General features: G+C 37.7%; 2 protein-coding genes and 1 non-coding gene across 3 annotated transcripts; 1 reads left to right on the top strand and 2 right to left on the bottom strand.

Moving 5' to 3' along the window:
• Nucleotides 1-904: 904 nt before the first annotated feature.
• Nucleotides 905-7,689, top strand: LOC149009102 (putative protein phosphatase 2C 9). Its single transcript, XM_089162035.1, has 6 exons — nt 905-1,295; nt 1,514-1,679; nt 2,303-2,542; nt 2,648-2,924; nt 6,890-7,044; nt 7,140-7,689. Exons 2-6 carry the CDS (start codon nt 1,641-1,643, stop codon nt 7,278-7,280), a joined length of 852 nt encoding a protein of 283 aa, XP_089018161.1. The 5' UTR covers nt 905-1,295; nt 1,514-1,640; the 3' UTR covers nt 7,281-7,689.
• A 1,910-nt stretch (nt 7,690-9,599) lies between these two features.
• Nucleotides 9,600-9,672, bottom strand: TRNAA-UGC (transfer RNA alanine (anticodon UGC)). Its single transcript has one exon. It is a non-coding gene; the product is annotated as a tRNA-Ala (tRNA).
• Nucleotides 9,673-10,741: 1,069 nt separating this feature from the next.
• Nucleotides 10,742-24,346, bottom strand: LOC149009100 (arginine--tRNA ligase, cytoplasmic-like). The gene is made up of 18 exons (XM_089161314.1): nt 24,116-24,346; nt 23,579-23,643; nt 23,331-23,482; nt 22,916-22,991; nt 22,692-22,793; nt 22,379-22,594; nt 21,120-21,200; nt 20,413-20,496; nt 20,106-20,210; nt 15,927-16,105; nt 15,026-15,110; nt 14,457-14,643; nt 14,266-14,335; nt 12,894-12,963; nt 11,980-12,069; nt 11,669-11,737; nt 11,352-11,450; nt 10,742-11,095 (listed from the first exon to the last, which is right to left on the bottom strand). The coding sequence occupies exons 1-18, from the start codon at nt 24,216-24,218 to the stop codon at nt 10,985-10,987; spliced, it is 1,944 nt and encodes a 647-aa protein (XP_089017440.1). The 5' UTR covers nt 24,219-24,346; the 3' UTR covers nt 10,742-10,984.
• Nucleotides 24,347-24,547: the final 201 nt, after the last annotated feature.

Genomic DNA, 24,547 nt, shown 5'->3' with positions numbered 1-24,547 from the left:
TCCTTTTTAAAAATTCGATCTCACCTTATCAGTTCTTTTACGCCTTATTCCACACTGCTTATTCAGAAATTTTATTATATCCCTAAAAGATCAACTCTTCATGAAGATCAAACTTTTGCACCATATAATTCTTCACTTTATTGTTTGTTTTTTTTTTTTTTTCTTCATAAAACCATGGTTCTATTTTAATGATTATAAGTGATTCATGTCTTCTTTTTTTTTTTGAGTTATAAAATGGGGTCAAAAGACCCATAAAAAACAAAACAAATCAAACTAGAGCACAACTCTTTAGACAATCCTCTCTAAGGATGTCTGTCATTTCTTGCGGGGATCATTGAAAAAGACCAGATCATCTATTCCAATTAGCCGCCTCTTAGACAACCAATCAGCAGTTTTGTTATTTTGACGCCTCACATGACTAAATCTTTACTCTTGGCCAATAATGATTATTTTTTTTTATTCCAATAAAACATTAATTCAAATTATTCTCTGAACTCTGCTCCTGTTGAGAAACTTTTGACATTTAATTCCTGTATTTGTGTATTTGTATTGATTCAGTTAATAAGAGATAAGAAAGAATAAATTGATACTTTTTACCTTGTTCCTTCACATTGATGAATTTAGAAACGTTTAGGCTCAATAAAATTGAAAAGGAAAACAAAATAGAATTTAAAAGAAAAAAAAGAATTTGGGATAATGAGTCAACACAAAGTCAACTGGGTGGATGTTATGTAAATGTTAGCAAGTGGGGAAGAACATAAAAGGGCAACTTGGGTATCCTAGGATCGGCATGGTCAAACTTCAAAATTAACAAAAAGAACAGGGACTCTTTTGGGTTTTCAATAAATACAAGGAACGAAGGAGCAACGAAAATGGCATCCGTGTCCTTTTTCTTAGCTTTGCAGGTGAATGGGAAAAGCACAAGAGAGACGAAGTACCAAAATAATGAACTAACGCACAGAATAGTAGCAAAGTCAACAGGGAAGAAGTTAGAAATTGTAGCAGCCTTTTTAGCTCTCCGTGTACGCCCCATAAATGGTTACAAAGTGGGGGAAACACTACGATCGTTGATTCCATCTTTACAATTTATTTATTGTTGAAAATCCTTTTGTATCTTCAGAGTGGAAAGGTTTTACATGTTCTCACTTTTCTCTGCTTCTTTATTTCCATACATCATTATATACTTATAATAATACTTGTGGAAAAAAAGGAGTATACCCAGCTCATCTATTGTCTTTCTTCTGCCCTGTATCCTAGAGCAAGAAAATTAGTAGATCGGGGAGAGAATATCAAAGGTATGCCCAACTCAAATTTTCTACTGTTCGGTCATCGTCTTGAACCCAACTCCTCTCTTTCTGTTTTTCGGTTTTTGCTTCTGGAGGAGTTGTGGGGGTGCCTAGTTTTTTTTTTGTTTGGGTAGAGGGGTGCCTAGTTATTATGGGATTTTGGGGCTTTTTATTTAATGATGGGTTATTGTTTTTAAGATTGGATTGCTAATTTTTTTATGTTGCAGTTTGTGAAATTCGGAGAAAGAACGCAGTTTGGGGGTGGGTTTTGTCAGAATTTTCGATTGGAGGTTTCTTCCAGAGCTGGTAGATGTTGAAAATCTAGTGTGAGAGGCAGAGGTGGTGATAATTTATATGGATAAATTATGCTGCTTTAATGCTGCCTATTCTCAGGTGAGCTAATTTTATTGTTTTCCTTCTATTTCTGCAGTAAATTTATGTTATGGAAGTTAATTTAAACTCTAAAAAGGGGTTGGGAATTTGTTGGGTTGTTGAGTGGTTCTGTTTTTCACTCGTCTCGGTATTGATCGGAGTTGTTCTTTTTCACTCGTCTCTGTACTTTGGTTGAGGTTGAAACAAAATTCTAGGGTTTTTTGTGAGAGTTGATTTTATTGAGAGAAAATGATGATTACAGGTGGCTTTGCATCTAAATAGGTTCATGTCCTGCTGCAATTTTATTTCCTTTTCCTGGGATTCAGAACCGAGTGCAATTTTGAGATGAGTTATGTTGATAGTTGGAAATAAGAAGCCCCCTTTCTTGTACCAAAGAGAGAAAAGAAAGAAAAGTTCCTCCTGTATAGAATAGGGTTGCTTTGTTGGTTAGTTCAAATTGAAATTTTTAGCTTTTCTTAAACTGTAATTATAACTGACTTTGACTTCATCGTATAAAGATTTGGAAATCTCCTGCTTCAACCCCCAAAAAGAAACACAAATCAGCGTATGCCTTGGTGATTATCTAGAATTAGATCTTTACATATCATTCCTCTCTCAATTTAAGATTAGAATTCTTTGTTTAGTTGGTAGGAGCGCAGTCCACAAGTGGCTCCGGTAAGGGGAGAAGCAGTCAGGGTCCAATCAAGTATGGATTTAGCCTTGTTAAAGGGAAAGCAAATCATCCCATGGAGGATTTTCTTGTTGCTAAGTTTGTTCGTATCAAAGGACATGACCTTGGGTTGTTTGCGATATATGATGGTCATTTGGGGGATAGTGTTCCAGCGTACTTGCAAAAGCATTTGTTTTCGAATATCCTAAAGGAGGTAGGTTTTTCCTTTTTGAATTATAAGGCTTGCATATGCATGTTTTGGCTCCTTGTATCTGTGTCCAAGGGTTAATCATACATTATATGTGTTTCATCAATGTAGGAAGAGTTTTGGACTGATCCCAATAGATCCATTTCAAAAGCCTATGAGAGGACTGACCAAGCAATTCTTTCCCATAGTCCTGACCTTGGACGGGGTGGGTCTACAGCTGTTACTGCAATTGTCATAAATGGTCGAAAGTTGTGGATAGCCAATGTAGGAGATTCACGAGGAGTTCTTTCAAGAGGGGGACAAGCGATACAGATGACTGTAGATCATGAGCCCAGCACTGAAAGAGGCAGCATTGAGAACAAGGGTGGCTTTGTCTCAAACATGCCAGGTACCTCAAAACAGTCATTGACCTTTAATCCAATACTGCATTTTATGTTTGTGAAAGACTGTGTTTCTACATGAGTTAATTGTCAGTAAAAGATTGATGGGGTGCATGGTTTTCTCAACCTTGAAGTTGGACATTCTGTCTCTCTTTTTTTGTCCCTTATTATTTGTCAATTACATGCAGTTTTCAGTTGAAGAACTCTCTTCTTTTTTCTTTTGTTATTATCATCTTACATTTTTGTGGCTGGGAGGTTTGTGTGGGCGCATGGTTAAGAACTTACAGAAACATGAAAAATCAATATTGATGAGTAAAAGTGAGATAGAGAGGAGCCTGCGTCTATTCATCTGCATGCTTCAAGATGTATATGTACAAACATACAAAAAGGCCACAAAGCTTTGTCTTTATCTAGAACTGACCTAACGGTCAAATATTCAGCACACGAGCTCCCTTGGCAAACTTTGTCACTGGAAACTGGTAACTCTGGTAACTTTCTGGGGTACTTCAATTTTTCCCCCCACTAAATGTAACCCTTAGTTGATTCTGACCAAGCATAGCTACCCTGTACATTCCTCTGCAGTTGAATGAAATAACTTATTGATTCAGGGTTGAGATTAACCCTCATAATGTTGGTTATGGGAGCCAAAAAAAATAATCCGAAAGTATACACGCCCACTGAAGAACCAAGAGGGTGTGCAGCAGTAACAAAATTTTGACTTTTGACATGTAGGGCTTTGACAAGAGTGGAGGATTGGGAAACAGAATAAGAAAGATAGAAGAGTGGGGAATTAATGAAAGATGTAAGATCAAACCCATATTAAACATAGTTTAGAAAGTTCTGTTGAAGCATGATCAGACTAATGAAGAATTGATACTCCTTGTCTAAAGATGGCCAGCTGGCTTGGGATGATTTTTCTATAGAGAAATCCAACACCAGAACAGAAATCGTATTCAAAAGACAGAAAATTTGATATCACTCGTTTGAGTTGAATGGAATGTTGAAGATGGTGTGGGGCGTCAAAGGCTATTTACCTCTAGCCGAGTTGAAGGGGCCAAAGTTTGAGACAGAGCTTTTGGTTGGTAAGCCTGCATCTTTTCATCTGTGTGCTTCAAGTTACCATGGTATATACTATAGTTGTCCCAATTAAACTCTTCTCTGATCCTCAATTGTCTATGCTTGAGCATGTCACCCTTAAGTAACACATAACTTCTGCAGAACCGAACCAGCACCCTTGCTCTAGTTGAGGTTGGAAAGAACTCATGTCAGCTATTTGGACAAAAGCCTCATATATCTGTTTCTTTGTGAAGTCACAATTCAATAGTATCTCCTCCTCATGCTCCCTTAAGATTCTTTTTTTTTTTTTTTTTGTTGGGGGGGGGTTCAACCTTTATTCACTTCCTAACAATAAAGCATTTGGGTTCTGTCAAATCTCTGTATATATCCTTAAGAGAGTAACTAGAACAAAGATCATCTTCTCCTCTTTTGTTCTCTTGCTAAAAATGTCTGTTTTCATTGCCCTGGACTCTGGGATTTTGGGCGTATTTTGGTATTCCCGGTCACGATTTGATTATTTCCAGTCCAGAGTCTTAGCCTACAAAATTTTGGTGGGCTGTCTGTTGCCCGATCAGTGGGAAAGTCGCAACACTGAAGGCAACTTCAGGCTGTTTATTTTTGTTTTAAGAAACCACTAACCTGGCATGTTTTTAGAGCCCAGCATATACAAAATCCTAAGCATCTCAGTTGGAGGAAATAGATCTAACTACAACCCTGTGTGTGCTGGCTACTATAGATTTAATTCTCTTGATTTACCAAAGACAAATGGAAGAAAAACAGAGTGTTAGCTCTGTTTTGGGATTCTGGTGATAATTCATCTTCATTTTTAGATCAGTATAGATCAATATAATCCTCAAGGTATCTGTCTTACAGTGTTCTGAAGACCCTACTTGAGGGTTGTGGGCATAGTTATTAATCCAAGAGAGATTTATCTATTATTTATGCTATAATGATATAATTGTGATTATTATGAAGTATAATCAACTGACCTACTGCACAAGACTTTTTTGTTTTATTGGCTGTGGACTTTTAGGGTAGGCACAAATCTTGTCTGAGCTTGTGCCTGGAGCCTGATATGGTTTTTCTCAATTGAGTTGGACTTGTTATCCATGCATCTCTGTGCATTCATGGTATAACTGATCCATAATTAGCCAACCTTGGCTTTCAAGTTCATGCATGTACTGTTGATGCATTGAATACATATACCAGCATACCATTCAGTGAACACAAATATGTCGACTGACATGGGGAAGAAGCAACTGAGCAGTAGTGGTGAATAAAAAAAGGACAGAAAGTAGTACAAATAAAGAAGATGTCCTACCAAGACATGAAAGTGAAAAAAGAGACAAAGTGGGAAAATGGAAGCAAAAAAGAATATACAAGTAACACCAGATTGTTGCCAGAGTTGCAAGGAATAACCAGAATCTCTGGGTGGCTGAATTACAGGTGGAAGTTTGAGAATTTTAGTTGGAGAGCAAGGGTGAGGGTGAAGTTGAAGGTGTTGAATAGTTATATGATTCTCTTCTTTGCTTTTCCTTTCCTTTTTCCTCTTACATGCATTAAGCATGATTTCTTGTATTGCATGAGATCTATAATCTTGCTGTACACAAGAGAATAAGAGGGTTTGGATATCATTATTTCCATATATACTAAAATAGGGGTCAAGGAAAAAACTTGCACACTATCAAAGTGCCTAGGCCAGAAGGGAGGCAAGGCATCTGAGCAGGTGTCCACAGCGGTCGTCTTTCTAGGATCCAACAAGGAGACATAATGCCTAGGACCCTTGATTGCGCTTGGATGCTTCCTTGACATCAATGGATATGGGTGCTTTGATGTTGATGAAGTTAAATCTTTGTCATTCATACACAGATTCCCTTTGTTATCATTTTTGTTTTTGCTTTTCTGGCACAAACTATGTGGTGTCATTTGTGGAGCCTATTTTTATTTAAAATAAATCAGAATAATAGAAAACAGTGATAGTGTAAATACCCTTTTATCTATGATGGCCAAATTTTGCTTTTGGTCATTTTTGTGGTCACCATTTTTGAATTTGTGCACAATCTTTACTCAAAGTGGGGTTTAATGGTCAAATTCACAAAAACCAGAAAGAAAGCCCATCTTTCCTCCTTCCTTTATCATGTGATATAATATCTACCAAAATAAAGTATTGTGTAATATAACTAAAGCCTTCAACATACTAGAAGGAATAGCCTACATTACATATATATAATATATTATTTATTATATTATATCAACCATCAACTAAAATTGTTTTCACATAAGTTGTTACCAAACAGTTTCCCATTCTATACTCTGTGATGTTTAATGGATACCAAATGATCTTCATTTTTTTTATAAGAAATGTTTTTGTTAATGTTTTTCTTCCAAAAGAAAAATATAAGAACAAATGATACCAAAGAGAACCTTAGTGGACTGTTATCGTGTTTGACTGGCTGATGCTCATGTCCAAGGCAATGCCCTGGTGACCAAGGCATTGCCTTGAACCCTTGATTGCACCTTTTCAGAAAACAACTAGAATACAGGGTTCCTTGAACCCTTGATTGCACCTTTTCAGAAAACAACTAGAATACAGGATTCCTTGGACCCTTGAGTGCACCTAGATGCCTTGACACCACCTTGATGATTATGGATGTGGGTGCTCTGAATTGATGCGGAAGCCAAATCTGTACCGTTCATACAATTTAGTGTATTGTTATTGTGTCTAAGTGGCTGATTCTGCAAGCTTGCTCATTTTCAGGATAACTCTTTGGTGTACTGCAAAGTAATAGGAATTGGTGTTGCTTTTATCCCTATGAATCGAATTTATCATTTGACATAATCTATGATATATGAATGAAGAGGTTATTGATTCTTTGTTGTCCATATAATCTAATTTCTTCCACCCCACTATATTCAGGAGATGTTCCTAGAGTGAATGGCCAGTTGGCAGTTTCTCGTGCCTTTGGAGACAAGAGCCTCAAATCACATCTGCGTTCAGATCCTGACGTACAAAATGCTGATATTGATAGCAATACTGATATTCTCATTATTGCAAGTGATGGACTCTGGAAGGTGATGCTTCTAATCCCAGAATTGCACTTTTCAGCATGCACTTATGTACCTACATAGGCATATTAGTTATGTTGTTGTTGCTTCTTCGTGACCAGGTAATGGGTAATCAGGAGGCAGTTGATATTGCAAGAAAGTTCAAAGACCCACAGAAGGCGGCTAAGCAGCTGACAACTGAAGCAGTAAATAGAGACAGTAAAGATGACATATCCTGTGTTGTTGTTCGGTTTAGCGGGTGAAGCATGAGAGAAATATTTGACCCCCGGCTGCGATGATAAATGCCAGGAATTGTTCTTCTGGAAACCAACTTTTAGATCGACAGCAGTTACAGGATTCATCATGAGTAGGAGGGTCACCATGGAAACCCAGCACAGTTATGAAACTATTCCACAGAACGGTTACAACTCCCAATTCCCCTCTGCTTGCCCCCTTGTATATTTTTTCTCCTAGGTTGTGTGGTTTGATATTGTTTGATTTCTTCCAACATATGAAAGCGATTGGATGTATACCATCAGCTTCTCTTTTTCAGAATTATTATTATTATTTTTTTTCCTCCCCAAAGGACTACAGAGCTGTGTAGTGGACAAGGAGGATTTTTTTTTCTCCCTCAATTTAATGAATGGAAAGTATTGTTTTTGTGTTTGAGAATCTTGTCATGTATGCACTGATGGAGAATTACTGCGTCATAAGTATTCAGGAGATTCTTAGCTGATGTTATGGTTCTCTCTCCTAAGGCCAATTGCCCAGTTCATCTGTGCTGTTGAATTTTATTTCCTTTTTGGGATTAATATGAACTCTTGGGCGTCAAAATTTTGAAGGATCTAATGTTGCCCAGATCTCAAATGCATTAACAGAAGAGGAGCTATTAGGAGAACATTTGTGATCCGTACAGATGGTTTTAAATAAACTACTGGATTACAGGAGTCCGTTGATCAGTTCTGGATAGAAATCTACCATTTTGTTACACATTCTTCGAAAGCTAGATGAATCGAATTCACCAATTGGTTCTCTACTAAAAAACATTAGCCATCTTTACTTTTCCTGTACCCGTGTGCAACATTTTTTCCCGGTGACAGATTTATCTAGAAGAACCTGCTATCTAGAAGAAGCAATGAAAAAGCATTTGTGCTCCCCTCATGGGGAGATGATCCAGACTCTCATTATCTGTTCTTGATTATCACTCTTTGGATAGCCCAGAAAAGGGCCTTCCTTATTGCCAACGCCTCTGCAACACAAGAATCTTGAAATCCACAACCTTGGCTGAATATGAAGAGCATGTTGTCATCTGCATCGTGAGCAACACCACCATGCTCATTTCAGCAGCCAAAAGGAACAACCATGCTTATTGAGGCTTTGAGGAATGGAGCCAAAAGGGTGAAAAAAGCGAGCTCATGTTGGGGCATTTGTGTCATCGAATTCAATGAGATGATGGCAAAGTTAAGAAACAAAATTCGCCGAATACCGGCCAAAATTCGCCTTGTTTGGCCTATGGCAATTTTTTTTTTACCAAAACACAATATACTTAGAAGACACCAGAAAATCGTCTTCGGCAAACTGGCAAAGTACAGGCAAAAAATCATCTTGGCCTCACAGAATCATCTTGGCCGGTATCTTGTCGCCGGAATCACCAAATCCGCTGCTGTTTGATCCTCTTCTTCTCCTTATCTGTCTTCTATCTCTCTGGCAGTGGTGAAAACCTCTTCTCTTCCTCCTTCCTGATTGTGGGTTATCAGAGAGCCAATTCAAATTCCAGCGAACCCAAAATAAGCCCAAAATAAGAGTTTCTTCCTCTTTCTTCTTCTTCAACATGGATGGGTATCAGTATTGGTGTCGAAAGGCCAAAACTTCACTTGAAAATTCAACTAAAAATCGGCGAATTTTGCCGGTCACCTGGTTTGCTAGGGTTCGAATCAGAAAAATTTGCCGAAATATCGCAGCCTGGGCAAAGTCGAACCCAAATTCACCACTTGCATTTAATCATCGCTCGCTTGACCGCCCGGGGGGGGTATCAAACCCCGTAGCTTTTGCATGCAATGTGAGCTACATTCCCGTTGCCATGAAAGGCAATTTTTGTACCTATAAATTTCCTAAGTTGTATTTTGTAATAGCAGCAGAAACAATGCTAGGTGAGATTAAAATCCTCTATTGTGCATTGCAGTGTATCATCACAGCATAACAGTTGGAAAGTATCAAATCGATGATTGAATTAAAATAATAATTATCTCATTATTGCTAGGCTGCTCAATTGATAAGATTAACACTTCTTAGTACAAAAGTCTTGAGGTTAACTATTCCTAAAACATAAGCAATATTTTCATTTTTGTTTTCTTTCTTTTTTTTGGTAAAGAAGAGCATTCGTACTCAAAAGAAAACTCTTCGCTGGTTCTGGTAAATTTGTAATGGATATTAGCCATTTACTACTCTACCCTCACGAAACGCTAAAACGGAAGAAAAAGAAGAGAGCTCATACAAGGGCATTTACGTCATCGTGAAATCAGATGATTGATGAAGACCCAACTCCACCTAATGCAACTAATCATCGCTCAATTCTCACGTGGTGGAGATGCGGGGTATCGAACCCCGTACCTCTCGCATGCAAAGCGAGCGCTCTACCATGTGAGCTACATCCCCATTGATGTTTGTGTGTTTGTCAATTATTTTTAATAACTAATATGACATTGTGCACCAAGCAACACACCATGCAAGCCAACTCTACGCTTACCGAAAAAAAAAGAAAGCCAATTCTATGGCTCATGAAACTTCAAAGGGGAATCTTGTTTTAGGTACTCTTTGTTAGCAGAATTTGAAGGGGCGGGGGAAGAAAGGAGTAGGAAAAAAATAATCTTTTCCACACAAATATTCAGAATCTAAATTATTTGGTTTAAAAAGAGTGGGAAAGTGGGCATGTAACATCTCACTTTTTTCACCCAGCTTTGGGATGTAATGGAAGTAAATCCCACAGGTTTTTTTTTTTCTTTCTTCCTAATAAGCACAATGCTAGATAGCATAAATTCTTCTTCTTTTTGTGTTTTGGTGTAGGTGCATAAGCCCATAGCGTGCTACGATAACATTTTCTTATATCTCAATTTTCAAATGCTGTAACTTATCATTTTGAGTGTTTCCACGTATCACTCTCTGGATTTTCCTTATTTTAACTGTCTTAGAGAACTAGTCCAATCAAAAGCTCAACGCTAGTTTCCAGATAACTGCACGACTGCAGGGACCTTAAAGGTGTTAGACGTCCAGAGCTGGTTGAATTGCAAGTTCTTGTCACAAGACCAGACCAGACGAGTAAATGATTCTTGAAAAAATGCATCCATCTTCAGTAGTTTACAGCTACATTTTTACTTTCACGAAAGACTTGGGCATCGAACCGACCTACAATCTCCATAGAGCCTTCCTGCCCCCCAATTTGAATGAAAATACAACAGATGAATATAATTAAAGTCTGTTTTAATACTAGTAGAGAGATACTGTTCCATTGTCAAATCCATTTTGGAGTAAGCATAGTTTATTATTCTCTCTAAATCCATAGAACTTTTCCAGAGCATGACAGCAGTGGTTTAATTATTTCCCTAGAGTTCAACCAGAATCTGAATTAGTCTATCAGAGAAAACCTGAACCAAGAACAAGGAAAGGCTGAAGAGAGCCACAAGTTAGCAGCAAAGAATATTTAATATTAAAAAAAAAAAAAAAAAGGACGGTAAATTTATCATATTCTATCAAACCTATGGGTGTTGGTCAAAATTTAGGGGGTTCATTTGCCACCTCAGGAAGCTTCGCAATTCCCCTTGATTGGCTGATCAAAATTTTATAATTGAACTCAAAAGTGACTCAATCAAAAATAATAATCAGCTTTATTTACATATCTTCTACAATTCAAATTGAACTTAAATATTTCAACGGTTAATTAATGGGCGAGAAAATTGAAAACCAAGATTGGTCAAATCTTATCGACGGGCTGAATTCCAAGCAGAAAGAAGCATTTTCCCATAACCATTGCTGTTGCCTCACACAGCAATAATCTGCTTGTTTCCTCAGCTGATCCAACAACCTGCACGGCGGCACACCAGAAAGTGGTTTCAGTGAGTTGAACAAAATTGACATTGAACAAATACCCTCCCTTTCGTTTTTTTAATGTTTTTGCCACTTGCACGATCAAGCCATTATTTTCTAGACTTCATGCATCTGCTTTCCTTATTCCCAACTTTGGGGAAAAGTACAATTCATTCAGAACTAGAAAAACATCACATCCAATAACAGAAACTCAGAAATGAAATATGCTTCTAAGAAGTTTAGGATGCATGTACCTGACAGTTGGAATAGAACTTTGTGAAGTTCTCTGACAAATTATAAAGGTACTCGCACAACACATTGGGCAGTAGATTGGTACAAGCTTCCTCGACAGTCTGAAAATGCAGGTAGATGATAAATCAATATCCATCCAATGGAACTGACATGATCATATAAGAGTTCTTTATTCATAGGGGCTAGCATGTATCTATATCAACAACTGGATGGTTAGGATAACAAATAAACAAAATAGCAATGCAAACTGTAATGGTGCTTGTGCCAAAAATAAGATATGAAACAACCCAATCCTCCAACTCTCCCATTCAATTAATACCTCAGCAAATCGGAGCAGATGAAGGCCCAACACACGCTCGTCAGCATGATCTAGCACAAGAGCTCCAGTCTGTGTACCAAACAGGAATATGAGAAATCCACTGCATAATAAACTTTTCCTCTCAGCTGAGTTAGTCTGCAACCTACACTAGTAGCTCATGGGGATTTACTAGCACACTGTACCCCAACAAGAACCAATTAAGCTGATTGAGATAAAGCTACCCAGTTACAATTTAAGCCAAGCCCACAGACCCAAACTCAAGAATGATAACCAGTTCTATCAGTAACGTCCTGTAAAATAGGAAGACTTACTTTCTTCAAATCTTCAATGTTTTTACCCGATTTCCTGATGATTGAACATATTCGAGCATACGCATACATTAGGTAGACTGCGGTATTTCCCTGCTCAGCAAGACAGCCAGGTGGGTAAGAAGTAATCTCGGGTGGGGTTGACAGAGAGATTAAAAGTTGGATCAGTTCAAGATTCAGAATCGCAAACAAAGCACACACTCCCAAAAGAAATAAAATAAATCCAACAAAATGTGGTCACAAGGGTCATCCATTTTCTGCACCAGTACAATATGCTAATCCAAAGTTGGAACAGTATCAAGATTTAGAATCCAAAACAAAGCACACATTCCCAAAATAAATCCAACAAAATGTGGTCATAAGGGTAACCAATTTTCTGCACCTGTACAATCTGATAATCCAAAATTTGCAAAACCCAAAAGGATAAATTACACATGCAACATGGCTGACTGTTGGTTTACATGCAACTCGCCACTGATCATCAGAACCACATCCAAAATATTTCACATCAACTAAATTAGAGTCAAAGGAAACCCATCCAAACATAAAAAAGAAGAGAGTATTATCAAATATTTTTTTTCTTTTTTTTTTTTTTGGGGGGGGGGGGGGGTTAAAATCAGACATATTGTCAGTGTATTCATAATAGCATTTACACATTCTAAAAATATAGAAAGGGGTCCATTTTTCACTTTAAAGTTCTCAAATTCTTTTAAGTGGAGAGAAGATTCAAAAAAATAGAGATGGTTATAGTGAAGCAATCAATGTGAGACAATCAAGTCACCTTCTTTTTTCTTTCTTTTTTTTTTTTTTGGGGGGGGGGGGGGAGTCAACTACTTCTGAACAGTGTGCACACAGGAACCAAAAAAAAAGAGTCAACTACTTCTGAACAGTGTGCACACAGGAAACTTGCAACATACCTTATCATTAAGCATCTGATCAAAATTAAATGTATAATTGGTTAGCCTGTTGTTTTTCAGGTCAGCATACCTGTTAAATGAGATGCAAGCAGATCAATACGGGTCAACCAGTAAAGAACCATTAAGAATGAAAACTACACTCCAAAAGGAGGATGAACAAAAGCAGATACATATGCTGAACATAAGCATGCGAAGAATAACATGATAATAAAACAAAATAAAATAAATACCATTAGCTACAGTTTCACTACAAGCTTGAACTGTTAGGCAAGGGCAATATAAAAAATATCAACACCCCTCACATGTACAGGTTTGTCTTGGTCCTTGCACATGACATATGCATGTCCACACATAACATTGAGGGAAAATAATTAGGGAAAATTCCCTTTCATACTCTCTAAGTAATGAACACTAGATGGGAAGGGCAGCTTAAAGGTACACATTTTCTCATACACAAGCAGGTCACATGTCAAATAACTATCTAGCTTGTCACCTAATCATATTAACATTCTTGTACCTATAAGTCATTTTCCATTTAGACCGTAAGTTCTAGGTCCCACGCATGTCCTGGGATATGTGAGAGCAACCTCTTTTCCTCCCAAACGTATTAATACATGGTGGAAGTAGTAGTAGTAGTAATAATAATAACAATATATCATTATAGCTAAGTTAATCTGCAAAGCAAATCTAACACAGTAAGGATTAAGGAAATGGCAAACATTTTGATGAACCAGAAAAATCTGGGCATGCAGCCCAAAAATATCCCATCAATTCGAGTGCCTCTTTGTCTATCAAAAAATTAAGTTTCTTCTTCAGCTCCAAATCCACAACAGTGCGTTCACTTACCAAGTCAACATTACTTTGATATCAATTCTTTATTTTTTTTTTCAAAAAAAAAAAATTGCCTAGGCCCACAACAACCAGTGCAAATTATGCTATCACAGATCTCAGGAGGGGTTCATTGGAGACGGTCTAAACCTTACGCATTTTTGCACAAAGTGGCCACTCCATAAACTTAAACCCACATCTTCAAAGTGGCAGGGCAGCCCAAATTATCAATACTTGATAATCAGTAAAAAGGAATCACTCTTTCATCAGGTGGAAAATATGTTTAACCTTTAAACCAACCCCCCCCCCCCTTCTTTTTTTCTTTTTCAAACCCAAAAAAAAGGGTAAATGTGTTTAAATGAAATTCAACAAGAACATCTATGAATTGACAGGCAGTTTCAGACCTTGCATGTAAAGCTTTTGTAAATCAGCCACGAATATCATAAGAAACATCATCAAAACTTAAGCACCAATACTGTTTTCATCAATTCACATACAATATGTGGTTCATCATGTGCATAGGCATGGGTAGAAGAGGGCTTACTTTACAGCCCCATAACCAATTTTCTCAGCAGTTTCTTCAAGCTTCTCCTTTGTCCACTCTGCAGCTTTACCTGATTGGCACTCAAAAATTTCAGCAACAAAGAAATTGACAAGTTGTACACAACAGAGATTTTACGTCCACATAGTGACCTGGCCCTATCTAGCAAAAACAGTAGATCAGTCGAAAAATACCACGCTCTGTAAGTGCTGCTATACTGCGATTTTTGGCTTCATCAAGTAAATCAACCAATCGAACCACCTCACTACTACGGGTCCGAAATCGCTTCCCATCATCACCAAGAACAAGACCAAATCCGACATGATCGACTTTGGGATACAAATTGACATCAGATGGAAGCCAAGAGGCCATTCTGGCAGCCTGAAATAGGAAGAGATAAGTAATTCTCACTTGCAACCTCCTAGTAGCACAGAACTGAATAATTGTTCACAAAATTGGCAAGACATAACAGTAGCACATTCATGATCCACACCAACCAGGATCTATGATCAATTTAGCTACCAAAATCCACCTAGTTCCAGTAAGTTTAAGAGACTAAAGTGGACAAATAACTAAATTTCGGAAATAAATTGACCTGTCCTCAAAGCCATGATTTTGGTTCAAGACTTCAAGCTTATCTACCATGATTACCCATGAGTAATAGGATGACGGTAGCCAATCCTCGGACGGAAAAATAACAAACTAGAAGGAAGGAAAACCATAGTATAGCAGCACGTAGTTTGAGATGGCATGGGATACATACACTGAATACCATTTCAAAATGCTGTCGCTGACCAACATCAGTGACATAAATTACCCACTGAGCTTTCTCTTCATTAAGACGATACCTGCAAATTGAAAGCAGCCCATTAATTATGACATGCGCATCCAAAAAAGAAATGAACAGAAGTGGGATGGGCTTTAGAGACACTTTTTGCTAAAAAAATGTCAAGCATCTGATGAGAAAAACATCATATAGCTAATGCATGTGTCGGTAGAACCCGTGACAAGAAGGCAACAATATGGAAGTCTACGGGTCAACGGTAACACAGGATAGGATGGAGAATGAACACACAACCCTCAATTCATAACAAATAAATCTTAAACAACTTCCAAAGTCATCAGATTTGGTTGAATTATCTAATATCATATCACGCTTGTCATCATTTTAGTAGTTTAAAAAAGAGGGGAAAGCTACAGCAAGCAGAGTAGAGCACTTGATTGGCATCAAAGTTTACACAAGTTATCAATGAAAAATGCAATGGACGAACCAGGGACCTACTTTAGTAGCCTGACAAATCTAGTGCTGCAAAGCTTTGTACACATCACCTGATTTGGTCTGACTTGGATCGAAAGTAGTCAAAGAACACCCCCCAAAAATCCAGGTTCTTCACAATAGATCTTATCCAACTTCAGAATTGGCAATTCAGACACTATCTAAATTAGTGGTATTAAGTACTATGAACTAACAGATTATTTACCAGAGAAGCTAGGAGTTAACTTAGCAGCTAATCTTGAGACTAAAACTGAGAAGTTGACTTAATGTTAGAAAATAGGAATATAGCTATACCATACAGATCTGCTAAATTTACTAAGAGAAAAAGGAAATAAAATATGGTAGCATAGAACTACATTCACAAAAACTTCCACATAAGAACACTTACCAAAGAGCAGCTAGATCAGTTGAAGCATAGTTGAAACCACCATCACTCTTCACAACCATAAGAGGTATCTCCTGCCCATCAATGAAGATCACACGAGCACCCTCACTATCCTCAATCAAATCCTTCTCTTCCAATAAATTCAGAACCCCAGGAATGTACGGGTTATAAAAGCTTTCCCCCTGTCCAAGAAAACAGAAAAATTGTGAGCACGTTGATTTGCCATTTAACAGGTCTCTAGTAAACACATACTGCATACAATTTGCCGAGAATAAACTTTACAACAAAAGAAACAGAAAAATTATTTGACCTTCAAAATACTTTAAAGAGCCATTTGAATTGACAGGGATTAACAGAACATGGCAGAAGCCAAAAATGGAAAGAATGATGCTAATTCTTTTGATTGACAACAAAATTATTTAATTGCAGTCGACCATAGTCAACGCATAGCCCACCAAAAATATATGGCTTTTTAAGTTGTCAACCTATTATAAAATGCAAGCTTCTCAGTGCTGTTTGAGAAAATTTGCCTTCTCTTCAAGTGGGTTTTTTTTTCTTTTTCCCTCCTTGTTACTACCAAATAGCATTTTGAGATTAGATTAACTTCATGAAATACAAGGCCACTAGGAAATAGCATTCAGAACCCTCTGGTCTCCTTACCTTCCTAGTTTTGCCACGCATCCATCTTAGCATTTTTCATTTCCTGAATGTGATGTCTCCCAACAACCCAACACTTTGTACCACACATCATACCTGATAGTATGACAGTCCTATGGAATTTCCTTTGAGAATGACAGTCCTATGGAATTTCCTTTGAGATTTAAAGGAACAGATCAATCACACATGATCAACTAAAATTTTAGGCGGATATTGGGCAATATCAACGGGTTTGGATGCTAAGGTTCCAGATGCAGACATATATATGTATTTATCTGAAAATGCTCCCAACATTTATATTTAACTTCACTTTAACAAGAGTGATCATTGAAACGACAACAACAACAACAATAAGCCTTGTCCCAACTAAATGGGGTCGGCTACATGAATTCTTGCCCTCCAATCAGTTGTGTTCGAGGCCATGCTAGATACAAGGCCTAAGCCATACATATCATTTCTCACCACTTCTCCTAAGGTTATCTTAGGTCTACCCCTAGCTCTTCTGTTCCTTCATTGGTTATATCCTTCTCCGTCGGCTTTTAGGTCTCCGTTGGTGCCGTGCCCCTACGACTTTCTTAGCTTATCTTTGGGGCAACTCCCCCACTCTTATGATGTTTCTTATCTTATCCATCCTGTTTTGCCCTCTCCATCTTGCTCCTCTTTCTGCTCTGTTTATCTATTGTTCTTTTTCCTCTGTCGTCTCTGCTGGTCCCATCCTATTTTTCCTTTGCTTTTGGTCGCCGATCTGACCCGGCGCCTCTCCCTTCATCCCCTTTTTATTCTTTGGGAAACCTCATCTTCCAAATCACCTCTTTTCTTATGATTGAACCTAGGTACCTAACAATCACTCGAGGTCTCTTTTCGTCGTATCACCACCTCATCTCGCGATCGCTGTTCCTATATTCTTCTTCGTCTACTGTTTAGCCTTTTGATTCCGCTAATCTCCATGTTCTAATTTGGTATTATCCCCACTTGGGTCTCATCATCCACTATCATCCGGCTCCCGGGACCTCATCTTGTGTCTTTGGTTTTCATCCATTACCGGTGCATAGATATGGGCTTGTTGACCCTTGATGTGCCCACTGTTTCGGTTCATTACTTTGTCCCCCCTGTTCTACACTAGTCACCGAACCATCATACATATCCTTAACTATATCTATATATTTCTTGCACACTTCTTTTCTCTAGTCTTGCTTCGCTCTGGGACTCTATCTGCTTTTTCTAGGTCTTACCATATGAGATCTTTCCTACATTCTCTATACCTTTCCATGTCTCCTTTGTATAGCCTCCGTTGTAGATCTTCCCGGCTCCCTTGGTTCTCCGTGTCGTGTTGTGTCTCCGGGTTTCATTATTCTCTCCATAATTTCATCGTTGGCTTATCCATTTATGCCCCTATGTTTTCAACTTTGATATCTCCTTCATTTTTGTTTGGAACCACAACACTTCTCCTCCAATCATCCGCATTTTCCCCGTGCTCATAATCTTATTAAACAACTTAGTCACCAAACTGTCCATGGGTTCCTGCTCTTCCATCTTCATTGGGATTTCATCGGACCTTATGTCTTGCCGAGTTTCATCCTCCTTGCATCTTTTACTTGGATATCGTTCTACGTATATGTTCGGACCTTGGTGCCTTGGTGGTGTAATCGTCCGCATGTGCTTGTGCTCATTTAGTAACTAGAGTAGGTTTCCCATCTTTTCTTAATATCCTCCTCACAACTAATATTTTACCATCTCCATTTTTAATACATCTAACATGGTCAAGATCTCTACTCTTCCTATCCCTCATCTTAGCTATCTTATATAGATTTTTCCCCTTCCTTTGTGCCATTTATTATACAACTCTTCATACTTCCTTTCCTTGCTTTTCCTGAATTTTCTTAGCTTCATTTCTATCCAACCTATACCTATGAGATCCCCAACATCTTTAGTTCTTTGCATGCCTTAACTAGCTTTTTTATTCCTAATGGCGCTTGACCTCACTATCCCACCCCCGTCTCTCTATGTGGGTCTTTCCTTTTGATTCACCTAGACATCTTTAGCCACCTTCTTAATACACTAGCCATCTCATTCCACTTGCATTGGTATCCCCTTTAAATCCCATTTTCCTTGTTTGACTACTTCATTAATGAGGATTTAGAGTACTCTCCTTTCAAATTCCACCATCTTATTCGGGATAGTTTACCTTGGACCTTTTATGTGTTCTTGGGACTAGCACATATCCAGACCACAAGTCTATGTTGTGCGTTAGCTTTCCCCGGTATCACCTTGCAATCCTTGCACAACAATCTATCGTCCTTCTAGTTGGAAGTATTTTGGCTTCTATGCTGTCCACTTTTGAAAGTAATTAAATGTTCATCTCTCTTTTTGAGTAAGTATTTAATATGATAGATCGCGTAGCAATCCAAATTGAAATCCCCTCCTCATTCCTTTCTCCAAACCATATCCTCCATGACACTCTCATATCCTCTTTGATCTTTTCCAATATGTCCATTTAAATCACCTCCTATGATAATCTTTTCTCCTTGACGAATTCCTTGCATTAATCCATCCATACTTTCCCAAAATTCTAACTTTAGACTTTCATCTAATCCTACTTGAGGTGCATATGCACAAATTATATTTATGCATTCTTTCTCCATTACAAGCTTAATAGCAATAATCCTATCACCCACTCTTTTAACATCCACCACATCATTTTTTAAATCTTTATCCACTATTATACCCACTCCATTTTTATTTGTTTTATCCCCAGTATACCAAAGTTTAAAGTCATCCAACTCTTTGGCTTTTTTACCCCTCCATCTAGTCTCTTGGATGCAAGCTACATTAATCCTTCTTCTCCTCATAACATCAATCAATTCTAAGCTCTTACCAGTTAAAGATCCTATGTTCCAAGATGCCAATCTAATCCTACGCTTATGGACTAGCTTCTTTACCCGCACTCGTCCACGGCGCGGGAACCCTTGCCTACTTATCACCGCATCCGGGCCGCCGTGCGATGCGTCGCTTATGAATATCATTGAAAGTAACCAGTAATAATATCATCAACATATGCAACCAGCACCAACAGCTAGAGTCAGGAAAGTAAACAAAGAATCCTATGAATATCACCAAGTAAACCCACATTGAATAACAACAGCACTGATTTCTCAAACCATTTTCAAAAAGATTGTTTCAAATCAGAAAAAGCCTTATGAACATGAGAGACAGATCTTGGAGGTTGTTCCATATAGACTTCCTGAGGCAAGTCACCATAGAGAAAGGGGCAATTTTTGCTATTAATATATTAAAATGGCCATTTAGAAATCAACAGCGAGTGAAGTAAGGACCTGAGCGGAGTTTAAAAGAGCAACCAGTAAAAAAGACTCAATTATTAACACAATATGACTGAACTTCAATTTTATTTTATTTTTTTTGGGGGTGGGGGTGGTTACATGGTACACATAGTAATCCTTTATTTTATTGGTTGTTTCCTTTAAGTCCTATAAGCAACTTTGTATGGGACAAGGGTAGGAGTAAAACCTTTTCCTCCAGATGAACTCCAAGGCGTTGATAGACCTGATCAAATTCCCTGCGGCTTATCTCACAGATCTGGGTCCATGCTGTGCGATACTTGGGTTCTCCACTCTAAGAAACAATTTAAACGACAGAAGAAATACAAAGAAAACTTAGCAAGCACATGTAAGACTTCTTCCTCTTCAATGTGAAAACTTGAGGATTTAGAGTTCTTCCCCTATCAACACATGAGTGAAAAATTGCACATGTAATCAATTACTTCGTAAAGATCAAAATCAAATAAGTGTTCACACCATGGCACTAGGTTTCTCACCTGAAGGGAAACCACAGCCTGTTGTGCCCTCTCCTTGAAGGCAGGATCAGCATCAAACCTTTTTTTAGATTCCTTGTAGAAAGCCTACAAGATCACTCAAAGAAATAGACAGGCAATTACCACCCGAGTGAAATAATACGATTCTACAATTTATTTTTCCCAGAGCACATATTCTGATGTCTAGAGGAATGCCAATTGAAGCAAAAAGTTAAATTATAGTAAAACATAAATTTCCTTAACAGGAGTGTTAGCGAGAAGCCCTAACCTAAGTTAAAATTAGATTGCCTTGACGAACTGATAATAACCTGCATGTTCATACAAAAAAAGGAGGGGGGGATGGGAGCTAGCCCAGCTCCCTAATTATCCATGCGCCTTGAAAAGAAAACAAAGCCAATGACCAGTTTGTAGTCACTAAAGGAAATCAGTCCAACAAAAGGCACTAAGCATTGAAATTTCCACTTCAGCCATTTCATAATTTTTTTTATTACTGAAATACTCTCTAACAGTCATGTTTGATACCAATCAAATGAAGGATGGCAAATTGTGCATGTAACTATTAGGAATACAACAGACTCAACAACAAGGAAACTTGCTACTGAGCAATAATTTGGCTTATGATAATGTTCCTTGACACAGAATCTGTGTTATGACACCGTGACTTGATAAACTAAGAAGAGTACAATGTCGAAAAAAGTGGTTAAGCTAACCTGTAGATCTCCAATAGCTTTTTCTTTTTCATCCTCCCAGTTTGGTGATGTCTCAAAAAGGTGCTCAATTAGCATACCAAACTGCAAAACACAAATAGCATCTCAAACTCAGAAGTTTATGTAAGAAAAACAATTAGAGACCTAGTAATACAGACTGTACAAATATTAAGTGCTAGCAAACATGTGTAGCATAACCAATTAAACATTGTAGATAAATAGAAGTTCTTCTCCCGTGATTCAGCATCTTACTCAGATGGCAATGTAAATCAATAGGACATATTCTAGAAAACGTTCCTTAGAATGAACTTGCTTTTTCATTTTCATTTTCCAATTTGTTTTTGGTCAAACAGATCCTTCAAATTCTAAATTTTGCATTTGGAACCAATTGTCAGAATACTTAATCTAGGCCTCTCTTTTCTTTTTTTTTTTTTTTTTTTTTTGCCCTTACTGCCACTGATTAATTACACACTAAGGAAATCTTCAGAAATTGAGTAAATTAAGTAATCAAGGTACCACATGAATCCTGGAAAGCAGTGAAACACATAAAAGTTGGCACAAAAAATAAAAAATTTGTCTCTGAATTTGAATAAGGACAGTAGAAGATTTACTAGAACAACAGAAACAACCATTCACTGGACATTTTCAAGGAGTTGAAGATCACAAAACTGGAATTTGTCAAACAAAAATTCACAAGAAATACGTGATTCAAAAGGATAGGGCCTGCAGAACTATGTACAGTCTCTTCATCAAATCCATGCTCAATAAAAACAGTTTCAACCATCTTAAAAGTTTGTAAATGCATAGGAATTTATTGCCAAAACTGGACATTTTCAAGGAGTTAAAGATCACAAAACTGGAATTTGTCAAACAAAAATTCACAAGAAATATGTGATCCAAAAGGATAGGGCCTGCAGAACTATGTACAGTCTCTTCATCAAATCCATGCTCAATAAAAACAGTTTCAACCATCTTAAAAGTTTGTAAATGCATAGGAATTTATTGCCAAATAGAAATATATACAAAATAAGCAAAGTTAAGACAAAAATTGTTGAGTCCCCAACATATAGTCTCTTTATCAAATACATGCTCAATAAAACAGTTTCAACACAGTTTTCCAAGTGTATAAACGCAAAGGACAACGTTGTCAAGTAAAAAGTATGTAAAAACAAGCGAAGATAAACGAATACACGTTAGCATACTGTTTGACATGAAGATAGATTGCCACACTGACAGATGGGGCATTAAACAATCAAATTCACCTGTGTACCCCAATCACCAACATGGTTTCGCCGGAGAACTTCAACCTTTGAAAATTCCAGCATGCGAGATAACGTTTCACCAATAATAGTTGATCTTAAGTGGCCTACATGCATTTCCTTTGCAATGTTGGGTGATGAAAAGTCAACAACTGCCCTACCAATCTGCAATCTTGGTGCCCACGTATCAATACCGTCTCTAAGCATATTTTGTATGGTCTGCAATAATAGTATCAACAGATTAAGTAAAATGCTAACATTATCATAGAATTAAGATGAAACCTTCCATTGAGAAAACAATACAGTATAAAAGTACCTGGGCTATCCATTTCTTTGCCAAAACAACATTTACAAATCCAGGTCCCGCAACAGAGCAAGATTCTACTATATCAGACCCAGGAAGATTTTTCATGAGGGCCTGCAAAGAGAAGAGCACATGTAATCCATTCATCTTATCCTTCCAAAAGCTAACAGCAAAATGCAGTTCCACAGTATTATCATTTGTCTAACGAGTTAAAGAAAACAATTTTAAAGGATCACCTGTCCAATCGAGGGAGGACCCCTGAACTCAGTCTTCTCGCCTTTTATCTTCGACCATAGGCCCATAGCATTATTACTACATCATGGAAAATGGATATTTATTCCCTGAATTAATCCTTCAGATAAATGCAAATAGAATTATGTTTTAAATACAAAAGTACCCTCAACATCGTTTTATATATAATTTCACCCTGGCCCAGAGGGATTCAAACCCTTGACCTCATACTATGTGGTGTTGGTCGTTTGCCAACTGAGCTGAGCCAACCCTTTTGGCTAAGTACCCTCAACATATGTTTTCAGTATACAAGAGTTCAAAATTATCACTTCATCTATGCAATACATTTAGAATTTTGTGAATAATTAGTTAGAACAAGAACTAGAGCCATAAACAGAATGACACATAAACAGCACATACCATTGATAATCACCAAATTTACCGGTGCATGCCGCAACCAGTGGCTCTACATCTACCTCTAGCTCGTTAGGAACTGTAGTTTTAAGTGATGCTTCAAATAGTTTTGATAATTGTTGCTTCACATTCCCAGGGTTCTCTTCATCAAGCGCCGCCTGTTTAATTCATACATAAACAACATGTTTCACTCATACATACCGTTTACAGAATGAAAATTTGGGAAGTTAGGTTTCAAGGAAGACCATGCTTACCATAGTTGCAACTGATGCTATCTTCGACTTGGATATAAGTCTTCGAGAATTTGCTTTAAAGAAATCTGTCTAGTTTCGCAGCATCCAGAATAAAATCAGGAGTATAACATGACTTTGCTTCAGGGTGAAAAAACAATTATCCTCAGATTGAAAATTTTAAGATGCAACCAAAGTTCCACTTTGCCTCGGGTAGATAGTGAACATGCAAGCAGAGTTTCACTTTGCTTCTCATGACAAAATACATTTAGAACCAACTTAGGCAAAGCACTACACTAATAGATGTTTTCCATAAGCAGAATGTCGTTAACATGAAATATTCCAGCATTTGGGGCGTATATGGAAAAAAAAAGAAGACAAAATTTCAGCAATTAAAACAAAAGCTCGTAACCTACAATAACATCACAGAGAGAAACATGCGCAAAAACGACCATTAATGGCGCAGAGAGAGTTTAACCGATTACAGATAACGAGAAGTGGAGGCGGCGAAGCGAGGAATGAGGAAACAGTGTTCAAAGGAGAAATAGTGTGAAGACTTACCAGTTTGGGGAAGAGAAATTGAAGCGCGAAAGGGAAAAAATCGATTGAACGAGAGCAATGTGGGTGGCGTCGCAAACAAAAGATGAACAAATGCTCCGCTCATTCCTTTATATATGAGATTCTATTCCACTTCACCTTCTGCCACTCTTCCTTCTTTCTCTGCTATTCCTTCTAGGGATTTTAGAACCCGAATAATCTTTTTCTTTTCATTCCTTTTTTTTTTTTTTTTGGGTTGTGCGCTACAAGGAAAAAGAAATAAAAGTGGCGTGGAGCCTCCTCCGAGCCTCCAATATGTATGAAATGACGGATTTACTTCTAAATGTTTTTTGTCTGAACGACCGTTCGTATTCGTAAATGCGTTAAATGCGTTTCAAATTTTGGGGCAAAATGAATTTCTCTAACAAATTTGAAGGAAGTGAAACTTACAAGCTG

This window comes from Hakea prostrata, chromosome 7 (assembly GCF_041222555.1).
Source record: "Hakea prostrata isolate BN-2017 chromosome 7, UWA_Hpros_2, whole genome shotgun sequence".
Classification (NCBI taxonomy): Eukaryota; Viridiplantae; Streptophyta; class Magnoliopsida; order Proteales; family Proteaceae; genus Hakea; species Hakea prostrata.
Note: the sequence above shows the minus strand (reverse complement) of the source record. Positions and strands in the feature narration are given on the sequence as shown.

Bases quoted from the DNA above. Each gene is read 5' to 3' on its own strand.
- LOC149009102 (XM_089162035.1), top strand. From the start codon at position 1,641: ATGGATAAATTATGCTGCTTTAATGCTGCCTATTCTCAG. The intron at 2,925-6,889 runs GTACCTCAAAAC...CACTATATTCAG, and splicing joins CTTTGTCTCAAACATGCCAG to GAGATGTTCCTAGAGTGAAT. The intron at 7,045-7,139 runs GTGATGCTTCTA...CTTCGTGACCAG, and splicing joins CAAGTGATGGACTCTGGAAG to GTAATGGGTAATCAGGAGGC.
- LOC149009100 (XM_089161314.1), bottom strand. From the start codon at position 24,218: ATGAGCGGAGCATTTGTTCATCTTTTGTTTGCGACGCCACCCACATTG. The intron at 22,794-22,915 runs GTGATCCTTTAA...TTCTCTTTGCAG, and splicing joins GTCCTCCCTCGATTGGACAG to GCCCTCATGAAAAATCTTCC. The intron at 11,738-11,979 runs GTAAGTCTTCCT...TTTGGTACACAG, and splicing joins ACATTGAAGATTTGAAGAAA to ACTGGAGCTCTTGTGCTAGA.